Raw genomic sequence first — 19,969 nt, forward strand, 5'->3', positions numbered from 1 at the left:
TTTCACATAGCAAGCCTCTGAGTGCGACCCCCCCCGTTATAAATTAAAAACACTTACAATATATTTAACACCATTATTAATGCAGGAGGCAAAGCGGGATTCGGGGTGGAGGCTGACAGCTCGCAACCCCCCTTTTGATAACCTCGCGACCCCCTGAGGGGTCCCGATCCCCAGTTTGAGAACCCACGCTATAAGGCATGTTTTCTACTCCTGTAATCATTCTCAAGGCTCTTTTCTGAACCCTCTCCAATTTATTAACATCCTTCTTGAAGTGTGGACACCAGAACTGGACACAGTATTCCAGCAACAGTGGCAGCAGTGTCAAATATCCTCTCTCCTCCTCCTTGAGTTCAGTTTATGCATCCCAGGATCATACTAGCTTTTTTGGCCACAGCATCACACTGGGAGCTCATGTTCAGCTGATTATCCATCATGACCCCCAAATCTTTTTAAAATTCACTGCTTCCCACTGTACTATACTGGCAGGTATTTCTGCTCATACATAGTCCATTGTTTGGGGTCATTGCTGTTGCATCTGAAGAGAGCAGGCAAACACAACATACAGTGGTGGGCCCTATAGTGCGGGTCATGTACCTCCCTGAAATCCATATAATTCCATCCCTCCCCACATTTTAAAAGAAACTCTTGAAATTGTTTCCCCAAAGCTGTTTCTTAGACTGTCCTTTATTAGCCTTATTTTTATCCTACAAACATAAAAGGAGGACCTGTCCTTAAGCCTAGTTTAAGGAGCTATCAGAGTTAGTTTTTTGCCTCTTCAGTGTAAATCAGGGTTGTGTTCATTGTTGCGTAATAGTATAAATTACATTGATATTTTGGATGAACAGTGCCATATGTGAGCGATTTGAATTGTATTGTAAATGCTTTTAGAAAATCTTTCTAATATCTTGATATTGTTTGTAGATTTACAAATACACTTAATTTTATCTTTTATTCTCCTGTTGTAAGTAGCTCTTTGATAGTAGCACTCAGTGTTACTAAACTTTAAGGCATTGTGTATTTCTTATGCTAGTATTGCGTCCTGTAGAACTTACCTGTAATTAAAAAAGGAGGAAATTAAAAGCTGATCCACTGAAACCTGTCAGTTAAAATGTGCTGTCTGTAGGTTCTCACAGATTAACAATTACATGTTTTCTGCAATGAACTGCAGATTAAAATCAGTCAGAGTTCACCGCTAACTAGTTTCTAGGTAAAAGTTGTTGATTGCGAAAAAGAGAGAAACAGATTTTTTTAAAGTACAGGAAGTTCCTGTGTGGGTGTCAGTGATTGGGTTATAAGTAAAATTCAATACTCTAGTGCTTTGATCGTGGGACCTGCTGCATTTACCCCACCCTTACCCACTTCCTTTAAATGCAGCACCATGCATTCCACATTGTGGTTTTAACAGTACTGCTAACCAGTGATATTAGTGGAAGAACCTTCACCACTAACCAGTGTGTAACCTTCAACCTCTTCTTCATTTTTATTGCTTGCTTATAGTGGTTGTGACTTTTTTAACCTTGAAAGAATATAAAAATCATAACATTTTGAAATAAAAATGTAATCTACTTATAAATGTGCCTTCTGCTTACAAATGGCTGTTGATATAGCATGCAGTATAAATTAATGCCTGTAATAGTAATTTTTAAAAATAACTTCTGATTGCTCTAGTTTTCTCTCCTTTGTAAATTTGGAATTTGAATTAAATGTCTTATATCTCAATAACTAATCTATTTTTTGTATGTACGAACTGTTGATGTCTGCAGCGATAATACATTCTCCATTAGTATGCCGCACTTCCATGTTTTATTGGTACACTAACAAAGTAACAAATTGCTGGAAAATAATCACATAATATTTTAGAATTCAAGGAAGTAAGTGTTAAACTCAGTGTTAAATAGAAATTGCTTGGCTATTATTTGTTTAAAAAATCTAGATATTTAAATAAATATTAAGTAGGACTTCCCATTCTCCTGGACTATTTGATGCCATATATTTTATGTTTACTTTTATATATGCTTGGTAAAATTTTAAACTATAGACTCTCACCAAAGCTGGAGAAATTAGCCAAGATTTTAGATTTTTTTTTTTTTCATTCTGTATCTGTGAGTCTTGTCTACTATGGAAACTGAATTTATAAACTGGTATCTCAAAGGTTAGTGGTTAGCACCTCTGCCTTTGAGTGAAGGACTTTAATTCCGTTCCCACGTTGTTCTTATAATTGGTATTATTTCTGAGCTGTCAAAATATCACAAGAAATCCTGAGAAGACGAAAACTGTGAACCTCCCGCTGAGCTGGCTTCAATTAAGTATGACCCTGATCTTTCAAAGGGATCAACTTGTTGGAGCTCTATTGGCTTCAGCAGGATTCAGTGTCAGCATTAAGGTCTGCATAAGCGCATCCCTTTTCAGGATCAGAGCTTACATGAACAATAAAATAAATAATTGACCTTTCCAAAGCAGATTTATTAAACATATTTGATTCTGAGACCCTTTTAAATTTCTTTACATTTCAAAGCATTAAGACCCTATCCTACTACCAATAAAGGCAGTAAAGTCTCCCATTGACTTCAGTAGCAGCTAGATCAGGTCCTATATGACCTTTTCCTCTCCTCATGAGCTGGCAGATGAATGCAGATGGTATCTGAACCTTGCAATGTGTGTAAAAGTGTCAAGAACCTTTTAAATACAATTTAAACAATATTTTTATCCGACTATCCTGCAAACTCCAAGTTCAGTTGTGTACATTATTCCATCATCTGCAGGAAAGATACTTCTCTAACACTGAAGACAGGGGCTTTGCCATAGCTTCAACACATGTAAGTTAGTTGGAGCGGGTTATGTCAACCACAGTAAAGAGCTCCCAAGAGCTAGAGGTATGGGAATGGTAGTCAGTCCCTAGGATGAGCTGTTTCCATTATTGTGCAGTTCATATGCTACATGGCTCTTATGGACTGTTTAGGGGGCAGAGGCCCCAGTTTTAACATCCCAAGTGTGAATTTCTATTGACAGAAAATGTGAGCACAGGTTGACTCTGGAGCTACAGTGGATGAATGACTACATAGAAATGTATAGGTATGTATTCATATACATATCAGGTTTATCATTCTAGACCATTCTGACATCGGTTGCTCTCTTCTATATTTGGAGCTTCCTCCTCCTTTATGTTAATGATAAACATAGTTATTTTTCAAATGTTACTTCTCTAAATCTAAGGTATTTTATGGTTTGGCTATTTGACATCTTCTGAAACTTTTAGATCTGTAAAAATAGTTCAGGATTTAGTACTCTCAGAGTGTACAAAGGGGTAAGGACCTTAGGTCAGCACTGCCTTTTGCATTGCACAAGAACACTTTTAGTAGTGTTTGTTTTTTCCTCTCCTATCTCTCTCAATTGGATGGAAATTAGGACAAAATTTTGTTCAATTTCTTGATAAAATATTGAAAACCAAGGTTGAACGCTATATGTCCTGTGGATACATTAGCCTAATTTTCTTAAAAAGCCATATTTTTAATAAAAATCTTAATTGCCTGAACACTTAATACAAAAGGCTTATCTGAACTCTTATCACATTTCTATTATTTAGGCTAAATCCTTTACTGACTTGCATCCAGTGCAATATCACTCGGCACAGTATTTGGCCTATGTATTTCTTCAGATTACTTTTAAGAAGAGAATACTTGTTTTTGATGTGAAACAATGATTAATTATGCAGTATAGTTGAAATAAAGAATTTACACTGAGCAAATTGGTTAACAAGACAAAAGCAAATACTAAACTTCCCTTGCAGTTTTAAAGTTTTATATTCCTCTTTACTCAGGGCTGTACTTTATTTACTTGTGTTAATTCAAACCACGTGGATGGCTTCCTTTGGGAGGCAGGAAGAATATAAAATGGCTTTATTTAATTAGGTCCTCAACCAAAAAGGTATTGACCTTATTCCCACTCATGGCTAAGCACCTCTGGTTTTGCAGAGCTTTGTAACCTTCTGGATGCATGTTTGGAATAGTGTGGATGCCTGCTCATGGCTCTGTAAGTTGATGCCCATGATTATAAAAAGGTGGTGCAGTCCCCAGTCATCTCAATTCCTCCTCCTTTGCGGCTGTGAGCAGGAACCTCAGCTTTAGAGTTGGTGACTGACAGGAAGGCGTATTTTTTTCATGACTTCCAGAAGACCTGACAGTTAGGTTACAATACAGGCATCCCTTGTTGTGTAGGATAAATGACTCATGGGTGGAGCAGCTGGCCCAGCCACAAACTAAAAATTCCATTCACGTTTTGATTCTGTTGTTTATGATGATCTATTATTCTGAAGATGATAGTTCAGTACTAATTGATGAAGCAAGTTGTTCAGAAGATAATTTACCTGTTCATTTTTCCCCAACATAACAAAATGATACAGCAGTAGCAACTTATAGTCAAGGTTGCATAATGATTTCTATTCTAACCTCCTCTTTTAGAAGGTTCCTAACTTTTGGAAATTTTCACTTTTCCAGAGACATTTTTTCAGGTCTAATGTCTTTCAAAGGGGTGCCTGTTTTGTTTTGTTAAGTTTAAGTAAAAGTGGTTGCAAAAATTTTGTGTACAAGGAGAGAGAGGGAAATGTGTGTATATATACGTTTTTTATTTTGTGAACAGCTCTACAGCCAAAATAGCTGAGAGTCTGAAATACGGCAAGGAAATAGCCCTTGCTGAGGAGAAATATCAGAGTATTCTGAAAAAAAAATAGTTTTGGTTTTACTGAGTTATGATCACATACTGAAAATGTGCAGTACATTTGTACTCCTTTTTCTATAAGCTTGTAAAGTGACCAGCTAAGGAAAGGTGCATTCCACGTCTATGGACTGGGTGGATAATTTAGCTGCTTGGAAACAAGTTTATTAAAGTTAGGACTGACTGCTGAACAGTTGGTAAGGTGCCAAGGAGGAGCCATGCTGTGAAGTACTTTACAAACACTGCAGTCCCCAAGGCTTGCATGAATGAGGCTTCCTCTTGCATATCCGAGTTGCATGAGACAGGAATCCAGGTACTGTCACAAGTAGTGTCCAGATTATGGATTTTATACTCATTACTGCCAATTTTTCTGCAAACTAGCAGAAATCTGAAATCCTAGATAGTGAACCTTCTACTCTTTATTATTTTTTTGCACCGTAGAAAGTTCCATTCAAAAAGCTACTTTGGGTACATTTAAAGTTGCATATATAAGCGCTTAAATCAGTCTGTGCTAAATTTAGTGTGATATGTGTAACCTTAATTCTCTACCCCTGTGTGTGTGTATTATTATAATTATATGGTCACACGCTCTTTATCATGTAATACAGTAAAATATCTTTTTTATTGTTTTTGTATTTCTGAGAGAAATTTTAGGCTCAGACCCTAAATGGAGAATCTAACAAAATCTATCAGAAAAGATCAAGGTCTTCATTTCTGCGTAAATGTGTTGTTACTCCATCCCACTGCTTCATTGATAAGCCAAATTCTATAATAGCACACTACACCAGTGCTGCCTCAGTGAGATACTGAGAATAAATATTCACCCTGAACTCCAGTGCTGCCTCTAAACAGCCACCCATGTCACTTGCCTTAAAGCTGGTCTTGGGGTATGAAATTAAGATAAGCGCTTAGTATGGGTGGAGTTCATTACTAAGTTAACAGCATTTACTGTGGTAAATCATTTTGTTCATCATCTTTTTGCTGAAGTGAGTCCTCTGTGTGGTTTAGGTGCACCACTTGGGTAACTGCTGAAACTGCTGTGGTTTCAGAATAGGACCTGTTTTGCTTTTTTGTAAAGCTTTTTTCCCTGAAGCTGTTAGCTAAAATACTGACATAATAAGAAAGAACTGCAAATGTTTATTTGCATTTTCCTACTTCCAAACCTGAAAAGGCATTTTACTATATGAATTTCATTGTAAAACTGCACATTTATTTAATCTCCAAGGAATCAAAGTTGAAACTGTCCTCTTTACTCAGTCATCATTAACGACATATGTTTACCAATTTTCTGTTACCATTGTTTGCTTTGTTCTGTTAATTTTGTTGGGAATTTGAGGTTTGATTTGGGTTTTGGGGTTTTTTTGGTCTGTTTGTATCAATATGAAAAATAACTTGTACCATGCTTCTCATACCAGCCTGGGTTCTTGTAATTGCACACATGTAGGGCCAAAGACATGCTGTGCACCCCATTGTACATTTACTTAAGTACCTGGTGCAACTCTCTATAAATCAATACAGAATTTGGCACATGCTGCATTACAAAGGGAAGCATTTGAGTGCCAATGATAAGATTATAAATAAGATGATTAATTGGAGGGCAGTGGTAAGAAGGAAACTAGTACATTGGAAGACCTAATTCAGTAAAGCAAACATTTTCCAGCTTTCAGAATCAGAGCATATTTGCCAGGTGGAGGGCCTTCACAAGGAGAGCCTTCACTGGAGAGAATCCATCACCTGTAAGTGGTCACTGGGATTGGTTTATCCAAGGTGAGCACTGCCTAAAAAGGTGTTGCAGGTTAGAAGCAGGACTTTTCCATCTTTGACATGTGTTGCTTCAAAATAAATTACCAAATGAAAACTGTCTTGAGATAAGTTTGTTTAATACAAAAAATGAAGAAAACAGTATACATAAAGTGAAATTGAAGACTTCTAAGTTAACAGTAACTCCATAATATTCATAGTGACACTTCCTTTTGCAGCAGATTCGTTCTTTTGTGATCTGAGCTAAATATGAAGCACAAAAAACTCCGATGCTCTTCACATGTGCTCCGAAACCCACCATGGAGCTTCATGCAAAACATTAAAGTAGACAGTTTAGAAAAAACAGTTTTCATGAGCAAATAAGTTGCAAGACCTGGGACCACAATTCCAGTTATTGATTCCAAACAGTGATTTCAGCAACAGAAAATCTAACAGCTAAGAAAAGACCACTTAAAATGGAACAAGCTCGCTCTTTACAAATCTGCCCAGTGGGGTTTGGTATTAGAAGCTATAGGGCCAAATTCTCCTCTTGTGTACCCTTGCAGCCCTCTGACTTAAATGGAAATGCACAAGTGCTTCTGAGGAGAATTTGCCTGATTTGGGGTTAGAGAGCACACTAAAAACCACACTTTTAAGGGGACTTGTTCAAGGACAGCCTGAATCTCAAATTAGGTTTTCAGGCAAGAAAACCTAAATATTCCAATTTTGCTTGTAGCCAAAATTAATTATTTTAAAAAATAAAATTGTGTTTGCACATAAGATCCTCTTGCCTGTAGAGCCTGGACTGTTGAAGAACTCAACAAATGACAGTTTTTATCTTTTAACAGTAATAGTCCAAATGCAGAGTTCCGTATTTTTTTAATGAATAGGCTTGCATGGGTGTATGTGAGAGAGAGATCTCCCATCAGATGTGGCCAAGAGTGGGATGTGTTATGAATATAATGAGGTGGGGCTTAGGGGAGTTCAAAGACAATCTGAAACTGGCAAAGGGCATGAAAGAAGGTCCATATTAGAAGTGAAGAAAGCTAATATTGCTGCTAATTCATGTATATTTTGTGTAATTTCCTTACCTTGAGGACAATCTGCTAATTTGATCAGCCTTGTTTTTAAAAATATATTGGCTGACCATGAGGCTGAAACCTGAAGTTGACATTTATAAACAGTACCTAGTATCTGTTGTATTAACTAGAAGTGCAACATAGGGCATATAAAGAACTTGCCATGAGCACTCTTCCTCAAGTGCATCATGAGGACCAACTGGCTGAGCAGAATCAGAGGAAGAACCTAGCAAAATTGCAAGCAAATCCATTTTTTTCTGCCATACCTTGGCATTTATAAAGAATTGGAGGGCAGGAAGTCCATGTTCTTTTTCAGCCTCAGTCTGGACTCTCTGAACAGTGATTGTACCCAGGTTTTTTAAGTGCAGATGATGAGCTTCTTTGGCCACCACTTAGGGTGTGTCGACACTACGAAATTAGGTTGAATTTATAAAAGTGTGTCCCTACTAAGCGCATTAAGTCGGCGGAGCGCATCCACAGTACTGTGGCTAGCGTCGACTTTTGGAGCATTGCACTGTGGGAAGCTATCCCACAGTTCCCGCAGTCTCTATTGCCCATTGGAATTCTGGCATGAGCTCCCAATGCCTGATGGGGCAAAAACATTGTCACGGGTGGTTTTGGGTACATGTCGTCAGTTGCCCCTCCCTCCATGAAAGCAATGGCAGGCAATCGTTTCCACCTTTTTTCCGTGCAGAACCCATACTGCTGTCAGCAGACGGTGCAGTAGGACTGCTTACTGTCGTCGTCATCCACCGCTTCCACTGCAATTCTGCTGTCCTGCAGATGACATACCACGGCAAACATGGAGCCCCCTTAGCTCACCACTGCTGTTGTGAGCGTTGTAAACACCTCGCGCATTATCCTGCAGTATGTGCAGTACCTGTAAAAGTAGGCAAGGAGGTGACGACAGTGCGATCACAATAGTGATGAAGACATGGACACAGACTTCTCTCAAAGCACGGGCCCTGGCAATTGGGACATCATGGTGGTAATGGGGCAGGTTCCTGCTGTGGAACGCTGATTCTGGGCCCGGAAAACAAGCACAGATTGGTGGGACCGCATAGTGTTGCAGGTCTGGGATGATTCCCAGTGGCTGCGAAAATTTCGCATGCGTAAGGGCACTTTCATGGGACTTTGACTTGCTTTCCCCTGCCCTGAAGCACAAGAATACCAAGATGAGAGCAGCCCTCACAGCTGAGAAGCGAGTGACTATAGCCCTCTGGAAGCTTGCAATGCCAGACAGCTACCGGTCAGTCGGGAATCAATTTGGAGTGGGTAAATCTACTGTGGGGGCTGCTGTGATCCAATTAGCCAATGTAATCACTGAGCTACTGCTATCAAGGGTAGTTACTCTGGGAAATGTGCAGGTCACAGTGGATGGCTTTGCTGCAGTGGGGTTCCCTAACTGTGGTGGGGTGATAGACAGAACGCATATCCCTGTCTTGGTACCAGACCACCTTGGCAGCCAGTACATAAACCGCAAGGGGTACTTTTCAATGGTTCTGCAAGCACTCGTGGATCATAAGGGACGTTTCACCAACATCAACATGGGATGGCTGGGAAAGGTGCAGGACGCTCACCTCTTCAGGAACTCTGGTCTTTTTGAACAGCTACAGGAAGGAACTTACTTCCCAGACCAGAAAATAACCGTTGGGGATGTTGAAATGCCTATAGTTATCCTTGAGGACACAGCCTACCCCTTAATGCCATGGCTCATGAAGCCATACACAGGGACCCTGAACAGTAGTAAGGAGCAGTTCAACTATAGGCTGAGCAAGTGCAGAATAGTGGTAGAGTGTGCATTTGGACATTTAAAAGCTCACTGGTGCAGTTTACTGACTAGGTTAGACCTCAGCAAAACCAGTATTCCCATTGTTATTGCTGCTTGCTGTGTGCTCCACAATATCTGTGAGAGTAAGGGGGAGACTTTTTTGGTGGGGTGAGAGGTTGAGGCAAATCGCCTGGTGGCCGATACACTCAGCCAGACACCAGGGCAATTAGAAGATTAGAAGAGCACAGCTGGGTGCCCTGCGCATCGGAGAAGCTTTGAAAACCGGTTTCATGACTGACCAGGCTATGGTGTGACAGTTCTGTTTGTTTCTCTTTAAAGAAAACACGTCCCCTTGGTTGACTCTTACTTCCCTGTAAGCCAACGGACCTCCCCCCTTTGATCACCGCTTGCAGAGGCAATAAAGTCATTATTGTTTCAAAATCATGGATTCTTTATTAATTCATCACACAAATAGGGGGAAAACTCGCAAAGTAGCCCAGGAGGGGTGGGTGAGGAGGGAAGCACCGGGTCGGGTGGTGGATGAGGGCAGGAGGGAAGGACAAGGCCACACTACAGTTCAAAACTTATTGAATGCCAGCCTTCTGTTGCTTGGGCAATCCTCTGGGGTGGAGTGGCTGGGTACCTGTAGCTCCATCCCCAGACATGTTAACAGATTTTTCCAGTAGCTATATTGGCCGCAAACGCATCCCAAGTCTTCAGGGCAAATTAATCATTAAACACGCTTGCTTTTAAACCCTGTATTATATTTACAAAGGTACACTCACCAGAGGTGCCTTCTCCAGCTTCATGGTCTGGGAGCCCACCTCGGGAGGGTATTGGCTCCAGGGTGATGAACAGTTCCTGGCTGCTGGGGAGAAGGGATTCTTCGCTTGCCTGCTGTGCGCTATCCTCAACCACCTCCTCCTCCTCCACAAAATCCTCATCCCTGTTGCGTGAGACTCCCCCCTTGCAGGTGTCCACAGACAGTGGTGGAGTAGTGGTAGGGGCCCCCCCTAGAATTGCATGCAGCCCATCATAGAAGTAGCATGTATGGGGCTCTGACCCAGAGCAACCGCCTGCATCCTTTGTTTCTTGGTAGGCTTGCCTCAGCTCCTTAACTTTCACGTGGCACTGCTATGTGTCCCTGCTGTACCCTCTGTCCATCATGCCTTTGGAGATTTTGGCAAATATATTGGCATTTCGTCTTTTGGAACAGAGTTCTGCCTGCACAGATTCTTCTCCCTATACAGCGATAAGATACAGTACCTCCCATTCAGTCCATGCTGGAGCTCTTTTGCGATTCTGAGACTCCATGGTCACCTGTGCTGATGAGCTCTGCATGGTCACCTGTGCTGATCAGCTCACCACGCTGGCCAAACAGGAAATGAAATTCATAAGTTCCCAGGGCTTTTCCTGTCTACCTGGCAGTGCATCTGATTTGAGAGTGCTCTCCAGAGCGGTCACAATGGAGCACTGTGGGATAGCTCCCAGAGGTCAATACTGTCGAATTGCATCCACACTACCCCAAATTCAACCCAGCGAGGTCGATTTTAGCGCTAAACCCCTTGCCGGGGAGGAGTACAGAAATCGATTTTAAGAGCCCTTTAGGTCGACTAAACAGGCTTGGTTGTGTGGATGGGTGCAGGGTTAAATCAACCTAACGCTGCTAAATTCGACCTAAACTCGTAGTGTAGACCAAGGCTCAGTATTAGATATCACTTATCAGTACAGGGTTTTTGATGGTCTCAGAATACCTAAAACAGCAATATCTTTCTATACCTTTATAAACAACTCAGAATATTTAGGAGTCACCGATAAGTACTTTTGTCAAGATGATAATTTTTCCACCCTATTTACTAGGAAATGCAGAGGCAAAATATTAATAAAATTTCAATGGGCAATCAATTCTTGGAACTAGTTTCTGATGCTGTAACTTTCTGATATTCAAATGACATAACCAAAAGGGTTCTCTTTATGTAGAATCATTATAAAATGGTACTGTTGCTGGAGCAGCTCTGTAGTTAAGGGTATAAAAGCTATTACGTCCTAACCTATGTTTTTTAGCATCTTATAAATTCCTTTTTGGATCAAATTTCTCATACTTATTCTAATATTAATTTGTTTGGAAAGTTTCAAGGAAATAGTGTGTGTATGTCTAGGGGGTGGGGTTTTTGTTTTTTGCAACTTCTGCTGTTGCACGGAGGTTGCATAAAAGTGTTGTAATAATATTTTTCGTTGCCTTCACATAACTAAAAAAACCTCACTTTTTAAATGTTTTAAACTTACTGTACAGCTAATGAGGGCAAGTGATTGTGACAGGTTAGAAAATATTTGATTTTGATATAAATAAACATTGGAATGTGTTAATTTTAAAGCTTTGACAATATATTTTTACATTTTTTACATAGTCAACAGTAGAAAGAAAATAAGATTGCTCTGTGGATGAGGGGGAAGCAGTGGACGTGTTATTCCTTGACTTTGGCAAAGCTTTTGATACGGTCTCCCACAGTATTCTTGCCAGCAAGCTAAAGAAGTATGGGCTGGATGAATGGACTGTAAGGTGGATAGAAAGCTGGCTAGATCGTAGGGCTCAACGGGTAGTGATCAATGGCTCCAGGTCTAGTTGGCAGCCAGTATCAAGTGGAGTGCCCTAAGGGTCGGTCCTGGGGCCATCTTCATTAATGATCTGGAGGATGGCGTGGACTGCACCCTCAGCAAGTTTGCAGATGACACTAAACTGGGAGAAGTGATAGATATGCTGGAGGGTAGGGATAGGATACAGAGGGACCTAGACAAATTAGAGGATTGGGCCAAAAGAAATGAGATGAGGTTCAACAAGGACAAGTGCAGAGTCCTGCACTTAGGACAGAAGAATCCCATGCACCGCTACAGACTAGGGACCGAATGGCTAGGCAGCAGTTCTGCAGAAAAGGACCTAGGGGTTACAGTGGATGAAAAGCTGGATGTGAGTCAACAGTATGCCCTTGTTGCCAAGATGGCTAATGGCATTTTAGGCTGTATAAGAAGGGGCATTGCCAGCAGATTGAGGGACATGATCGTTCCCCTCTATTCGACATTGGTGAGGCCTCATCTGGAGTACTGTGTCCAGTTTTGGGCCCCACACAACAAGAAGGATGTGGAAAAATTGGAAAGTGTCCAGCGGAGGGCAACAAAAATGATTAGGGGACTGGAACACATGACTTATGAGGAGAGGCTCAGGGAACTGGGATTGTTTAGTCTACAGAAGAGAAGAATGAGGGGGGATTTGATAGCTGCATTCAACTACCTGAAAGGGGGTTTCAAAGAGGATGGCTCTAGACTGTTCTCGGTGGTAGCAGATGACAGAACAAGGAGTAATGGTCTCAAGTTGCAGTGGGGGAGATTTAGGTTGGATGTTAGGAAAAACTTTTTCACTAGGAGGGTGGTGAAGCACTGGAATGCGTTAGGTAGAGAGGTGGTGGAATCTCCTTCCTTAGAAGTTTTTAAGATCAGGATTGACAAAGCTCTGGCTGGGATGATTTAGTTGGTGTTTGTCCTGCTTTGAGCAGGGGGTTGGACTCGATGACCTCCTGAGGTCCCTTCCAACCCTTATATTCTGTGATTCTATGATTCTAAAATTAATCTGAACCATACAATACTATATAGGAATTAAATTTTTTAGCTGAGACAGCCCCTGTTGTTTTAAGCTGCATTAATTTTCCCCGAATGTTGTGTGCACTGAATAATAGTCATCAGCACCTCCTACTGATTCACTGTGCATTCTGAGAGGACATAAGACTGACTCACCTAGCTATTATAAAGCATGTTTTTATATCCTCTAAAATACTTGGAGCTTGAACTCAATTCTTATTTTTATATAAGGTCATCCTGGAGTGAATGTATTACAGAATTCATATTAAGTTACATATCAAAGGACTGGATGATTCCAAACAAATTATTTTAATAGTCAAAATAGATCTTATCTTGCGGGCCTGGTTACTACTTTGAATGGGCAAACCATCTGAGAATACCAGGTATTCTAGTCTTCTTTATCTTTCTTAGCAGTAGCTGATAATAAATGTCTTTGTTCCCTTCGGATTTCATAAACTAAGGAAAATTTGATCTGTGTGGTCCTTGGATAAAAGAGCTTTAAGAAAATAAGGAAGGTCTGGAATTCATAGTTTTATATGCACCAAGGGCATTAAAAAAGGGCTATACAAACACTTGGGGCTTGTCTACACTGCCCTGCAGTTCAGACTAAAATGCTGCACTGTGTGGATGCTACAGATGCGAACTAAAAGGTTCCTAATTCATATTAATATAGTCCTCTAATGTAAACTCTGCATTAAACCCCTATGGGGACACTCTCATTCATGTTAAATTCACTCCTTTTGTTCATTAACTTCAGAGTGTAGGTGAGCCCTAAGTATCCATGTGGACCCTTCTACCATGCACTAAAAGTTCCATCCTGGACTACTCAGGGAATTAACGCAGGCTTTTTCCTTGTGTAGACAAGAACATAGTCTGCTCCTGTTTCAGAGCGCAGTACTGAACTTTTAATGCACAGCAGCAGATTCCACATGAATACAGTGCACATCAGGCTAGTGCCAGGTAGATTTACACCCCAGCTTGCTGTGAACTAAGTTTTGTATTGATGAGCCCTAATTTGTGCTGTTTTTTATCCTTTGGAATCTCTTCCAGGAGTTCTCTTTAAATTTCTCCATGTACTTTGTAACTGATTTGACTTTTATATCAAGAAGGGTCAAGTCAGATATTTGTTTCTAGGGGAGCTGAGTTAAGGGTTGTTTGTACATCTGTGAGGAGTGCTAGCTTAGGAGACCATGTCAGTTTTTATTCTTACCTGGTTTATTATTTAGCTCAGGAAAATGCCCTTGGAAAAATGTTAATGCATATTTAATATCAAGAATTTGAATATCAAGGCTAGAATATGGAACCTTTATTCAGGCTTGTCAGTACTTACACAAGTAATCCCATTAACTTCATTAAAGTCAGTGTCAATGCTTATAAGAATAAGTGCTTAACAAGGGTAAGGGTTACACAATCAAACACAATTAAACAATTCTTTGTTTCCTCACCAACTTATTTTCCTCATTGTGCATATACTGTACACTGCAAATGTGGATGGATGAACCAGTTCTGGAAAAGAAAATATATATATACAGATAATAGTAATTGTTTAGGAAAATCTGATTGTTTAACATAGTTGTTCAGTGTTTGGAAATGTAAAGCGTTAAAGGCCAGATTTTTAAAGTTGTTAGACATTAGGTCCCTAAATACCTTTAAAAATCTGGCCCTTAGTGCTCATTCTTATTTATTATTTAATGAAAGACCCAAAATCAAACTAAAATGTCTCTACCTTTAATCAAGCGAAGTTAACTACAAGTCATAATTGACAAATATTTTTGATCAAATGCCTTTATATATTGGTCTTCTATCTTCTTAAATTTTGTCAATAGTATTTTCATAAATCTAGATAAACTTATTGCAAGTGTTTACAAATAACATTTATGAAAATCCATGAAGAGAGAAACAACTGTTGAGACCTTTTGCAGGGATAATGGGTGCTGTGATATCAGGTTATCTTTTAGATTATTCCAAGAAGAAAGGATGATATTACAGTAAAAGTGCATGAAGGACAATCTCCTACTTAGGGATTTGCATTTTCCATGGTAAGTAACCTCTCTTTTTCTTCTTTTTTTTTTTTTTTTTTTTCTTCTCCTGAACTTTCCAGGTAAAAGTACTCCTGTAAGCCAGCTCGGGTCTGCAGATTTTACCAAGCCCCATGATCCATTCCAGCCATTTGGGGCTGAGAGCAGTGACCCGTTTCAAAGTAAAAAGGGGTTTGGGGACCCGTTTAGTGGAAAAGATCCATTTGCTCCTTCCTCTTCAAGTAAAACTTCTAAAGACTCTTCCTTGGGTTTTGCAGACTTCAGCTCTGTAAGTTAAGTTCATTGTCTCTGAGCAAACCACTTTCTGCTCTGCTTGCCGCAAACTCTTAGTTTTTTTGTTTTATTTGCAGACCTACTGTCCACTGGCTTCTGTCTTAGTACCTTCATGCTGTCCCCATTGTAGTTCTGTATTAATATTTCTGTGTAAAAAGGCATTTTCTCTCAATAATAAAGGAGTTTTGAGTTTGATACTCAATTTTAAAAGGATTTGTTTTCTTTTAAATTATTTTACTACAGTGTGCCTTTTCTCTCAAGATATTTGTAGCAAAATCTATGTACTGTTTTTGTTGCATGGAGGCTGCTTTGTAATTGATTTTGGAAGCCAGGATGTAAACATTCCTCAGAAATAATTGTTGAAGACATTTATATAGCAGTTTCACCATATCCTGAAAAGTAAATCCTTAAAACAAAGGGTTCCATATAGTATTTGTAACTGTTTGTGAAAAAGTTCTGACAATCCCGTCACAATGTTTTCTGTATGCACTGGAATATGAATCATAAAGAGACATATACAAGAGAGAGTGGAATTAGCTGTGGAATTTTGTTTCAATTACTGATTATGTATTTTATGAACTTTAATGTTGATAAATGCAAAGTAATGCACATTGGAAAGCATAATCCCAACTATACATATAAAATGATGGGGTCTAAATTAGCTGTGACCACTCAAGAAAGAGATCTTGGAGTCATTTTGGATAGGTCTCTGAAAACATCCACTCAATGCGCAGCAGCAGTCAAAAACGCGAACAGAATACAGGGAATAATTAAGAAAGCGATAGATAATAGGACAGAAAATATCATGTTGCCTCTAAATAAATCCATGGTACGCCCACATCTTGAATACTGTGTGCAGATGTGGTCACTCCATCTCAAAAAAGATATATTGGAATTGGAAAAGGTTCAGCAAAGGGCAACAAAAATTATTAGGGAAATGGAACAGCTTCCGTATGAGGAGAGATTAATAAGACTGGGACTTTTCAGCTTGGAAAAGAGACGGCTAAGGGGAGATATGATTGAGGTCTATAAAATCATGACCTGTGTAGAGAAAGTAGATAAGGAAGTGTTGTTTACTATTTCTCATAACATAAGAACTAGGGGTCACCAAATGAAATTAATAGGCAGCAGGTTTAAAACAAATAAAAGGAAGTATTTCTTCACACAACGCACAGTCAACCTGTGGAACTCCTTGCCAGAGGATGTTGTGAAGGCCAAGACCATAACAGGGTTCAAAAAAGAACTAGATAAATTAATGGAGGATAGGTCCATCAATGGCTATTAGCCAGGATGGGCAGGAATGGTGTCCCTAGCCTCTGTTTGCCATCCTTGTTGGGAAGCTGGGAATGAGCGACAGGGGATGGATCACTTGATGATTACCTGTTCTGCTCATTCCCTCTAGGGCACCTGGCACTGGCCACTGTTGGAAGACAGGATACTGGGCTAGATGGACCTTTGGTCTGACCCAGTAGGGCCATTCTTATGTTCTTACATAGAGAAGCCCTTGTTAAACAAAGCAAACTAAGGTCTGTTTTATAGAACCAGTATATTAACATCCATATTGCACCCCATTAGAAAAGATCAAAAGGTCTTACTGCAAAGCCAAGTGCCTTTCCGGGAGTAAGTACCAAATTTTCAAAAAGCCTGGCTTTGTTTCTAGTGTTGGCAGATACATTTACAATGACTTCAAAAGTAGTATGAGAATAGATGTTCTAAATGCTACTGGTGGTGAATAGAAAATATGTTCCATACAAAGCCTCCATCCTGTTCCTTCTTTCATGTGTTTAAGTTTTTTGTTCTGGATTGCACTGCCACACAATAAAATTACCAACTCAGTCTATTTTTTAAATCTGGTGGACGTATTTCACTGTTAAGTAGGCGTTGGTTTTTATTTAAAAAGTTTAATCTCAAGTGGTATTAATTTTTAAACAGTTTCCCCCAGTATTTCAGTTAACAGTAAAACGTGTCTCATTCTCCTCCCTGATATATGTTTAGCTGAGGTCCTCTGTGCATATTTTTTTAGTTGCCATCAATTCTTTAGTTTATCTGAAAATATCAAAGCTCTAAATATTATTAAACTTTACCATAATTAGCAAAAGTCTGTTGAAAGTTGGTATGCAGTTAAATTCTGTGACTGTATACAAAATGGTGACATAATAAAAATCAGACACAAAGCTTGCATTATCTGCAATTTTTTGGAATGGTACCTAGTTTCTTTTTTGGGGAACAAGGATGTAATGTCTAAGCATAAAAATGGAATTACTGTTACCTAGCGGTGATTATTGTATTTACAGAGTACAAATATTTCTTAGCTGGCAGGCTTGAGTAAGTCATCAATGATTTATACCAAATGATTAACCAGTGTCATTTCTTCCATTTAAGTTTGTGTTTATGCCCCTGTGCCATCAGGGTTGTAGGAGATAGGATCAACCTTGGAAAGAAGAAAAAAAATAGGATCTGAATAACCATTTATCATTTAGCTGGTCATAGCTTAGGTTAACTCTTGTCGCTGGACAGTATTTAGTCCGATAAAACAAATTTAAACTTGCATTTGTAAATGCTCTCTATTGCCCTGAGAAATCTCTTCACTAAGTGCTCCTTTAAAAAAAGAGAGGTTTATTTGTTTCCCTGTTCTGTTCAACATTATTTTCTTTCTGGTTGTGTACAACACAGGATCACGTTTCCACGCTTAGTAATACTTCACCTCGTGCTTTGTGAAGTCATAAGTAAGCCAGATATCTCATAAACCTGGGAAAGGATTGTGCTTATCTGTTGGTTGGAGGAACCTGTTCTCGATTATGAAAATTGCAAACAACTCCATTTACAGTATGTTGTCTGACATGAAGTGTGGAGCTGTAGGATCTGCAATTGCCATGTTGGTTAGTTGGAATTCTGCATGATTACAAGCAAAGAGAAGCTGAGGATTTCCTTTAGTTTTTTAATTGTTATTCTAGTGTTGTTGTTTGAATTACTGAGTTGTTGTTATCCATTGGATTTAATGAGTGTGATTCCATTGCATTCTTGACTTTTGGATTGACATAAAACATGAGTCTTGAGAGCTGACAAAACATTGTGTTCGTTCATTTTTCAGATATTTCTAGTTTATAACTGGTAGAAAAAATTGCAGAATTCCAATAATCTTACAATCAGTAGAAAAAGACAAGCCAGGTGAGTCTTCCTTTTGGTGGAAGGTAAAATTTGTCCCTTCCACCAACAGAAGCTGGTCAAAGGGACAATCTTTTCGTTCCACCAAAAGAAGTTTGTCCGATAAAAGATATTACCTCACTGACTTTGTGTGTGTCATATCTTGGAACCAGCACAGCTACAACACCACTGCAAACAATTGATAGAAAGCACATTTTCATTTTCAAGGAACAGAGAGCATTCGGAACTAAGCTCAAAGATTGCTCTTTATTCAATGCATATGAAGTTTTGTCACATATTAGACATATTTTCCCTGCATATGATTTGTCTTCCGTCCGCTTATACTAGGCCATTAATGTACTTGTTCTAATATTTTGAAAAATATATCAATACTTTATTATTTGAGTGTTGTTTTCAGATAGCTTGTACCAAATGAAAGTACCTCTGATAATGCATATTAAATCTTCATGTGAGATCTGTCTTTCAACATTAGCTTTTGTGGAAAAATAGACTGCAATAATAATGTTATACTGATTTATTTTTAGCTTGGTAAAATGGATTTTTATGGACAATCTGCACATAGAACAGTGATGATACTGAATTGTTAGGTTATACGTTCCAACACTGACCATTTAAGGTTCATTTAGACAGACCTGAACTTTCAGAACCCATGTGACTTGAGCATTTAAGAAGTACAATCAAAATTTGAATGAGCAACAGGGAATGGATCACTTGATGATTACCTGTTCTGTTCACTCCCCCTGGGGCACCTGGCATTGGCCACTGTCAGAAGACAGGATATTGGGCTAGATGGACCTTTGGTCTGACCCAGTATGGTCATTCTTATGTTGTTTAAATTCTAAAAACAAATAACTTCTTTTAATATGGTGGTGATTATAAATTATACTTACATAATAAATAGGGATCTTCATACTGATACAAAAGTATGCTTTTGAAATGATGTTTGATCATGCTAGCACGTTATGATAATGTAAAAATGTCAATCATCAAGAGTTCCACACTAGTCAGAAATCAAGATTTGCTTTGTCTTGAATCCACGTCACTCTTTTAGTAAGCTTTTCTAACCACACAACATGATTTCAGATATGTATGAAATAAACATGTTTGTTTTTAGAAAAGTCTTTAGAAATATGCATCTTATCCTAAGGAATGAACACCACTGGTAAACTTACTTTTTCAAAATGTTGAAAAAGTATCTGAGACCAAAAGCAATTAGCTGAAGCTCATTATATCTCTAAAACTTTAAAAGTAACAATAATTTCACCCTAAATCCCATCCCTAGGATTTTCTTTTAAATGTTAGGAAACTTTGGTAAAATTCTGGCCCCACGTAGTCTGACTTCATTGGGGTCAGGGTTTCACTCATTGTCTTGAAAATCATATATTTACAATTTAGTGAGCTTTTAAAGCCTTATTTACTATTCACTGAAATAAGTTGTAATAGGAATGGACTGCACAGTTTCTTGGTTTCAAAGGTCAAGTTGCTAAGATGCAATGCACTTGTATTACTAGTTTTGCTTTTCTGACATCAGTTTTTTAGCAGTAATAGCAGGAGGAACTGCC

At 39.0% G+C, this 19,969-nt stretch overlaps 1 protein-coding gene across 8 annotated transcripts in view; it reads left to right on the top strand.

Annotated features, from left to right (window-relative positions):
- Positions 1–19,969, top strand: part of EPS15L1 (epidermal growth factor receptor pathway substrate 15 like 1) — an 80,987-nt gene that overhangs the window by 52,788 nt on the left and 8,230 nt on the right. For 6 of the 8 annotated variants that reach the window (XR_013344546.1, XM_077805384.1, XM_077805385.1 and 3 more), the window contains one exon: positions 15,032–15,237. The exons of 1 other annotated variant lie outside the window; for it this stretch is intronic. Coding sequence is in view for 6 of the 7 variants with exons in the window: in XM_077805384.1 (XP_077661510.1) it covers positions 15,032–15,237 (206 nt within the window). In the remaining variant the exon portion in view is untranslated. Of the gene's footprint in view, positions 1–8,223; positions 9,712–15,031; positions 15,238–19,969 lie in introns of those variants that run through there. One more of the 8 variants, XM_077805386.1, reaches the window with a different exon arrangement.

This window comes from Eretmochelys imbricata, chromosome 25 (genome assembly GCF_965152235.1).
Source record: "Eretmochelys imbricata isolate rEreImb1 chromosome 25, rEreImb1.hap1, whole genome shotgun sequence".
Classification (NCBI taxonomy): domain Eukaryota; kingdom Metazoa; phylum Chordata; order Testudines; family Cheloniidae; genus Eretmochelys; species Eretmochelys imbricata.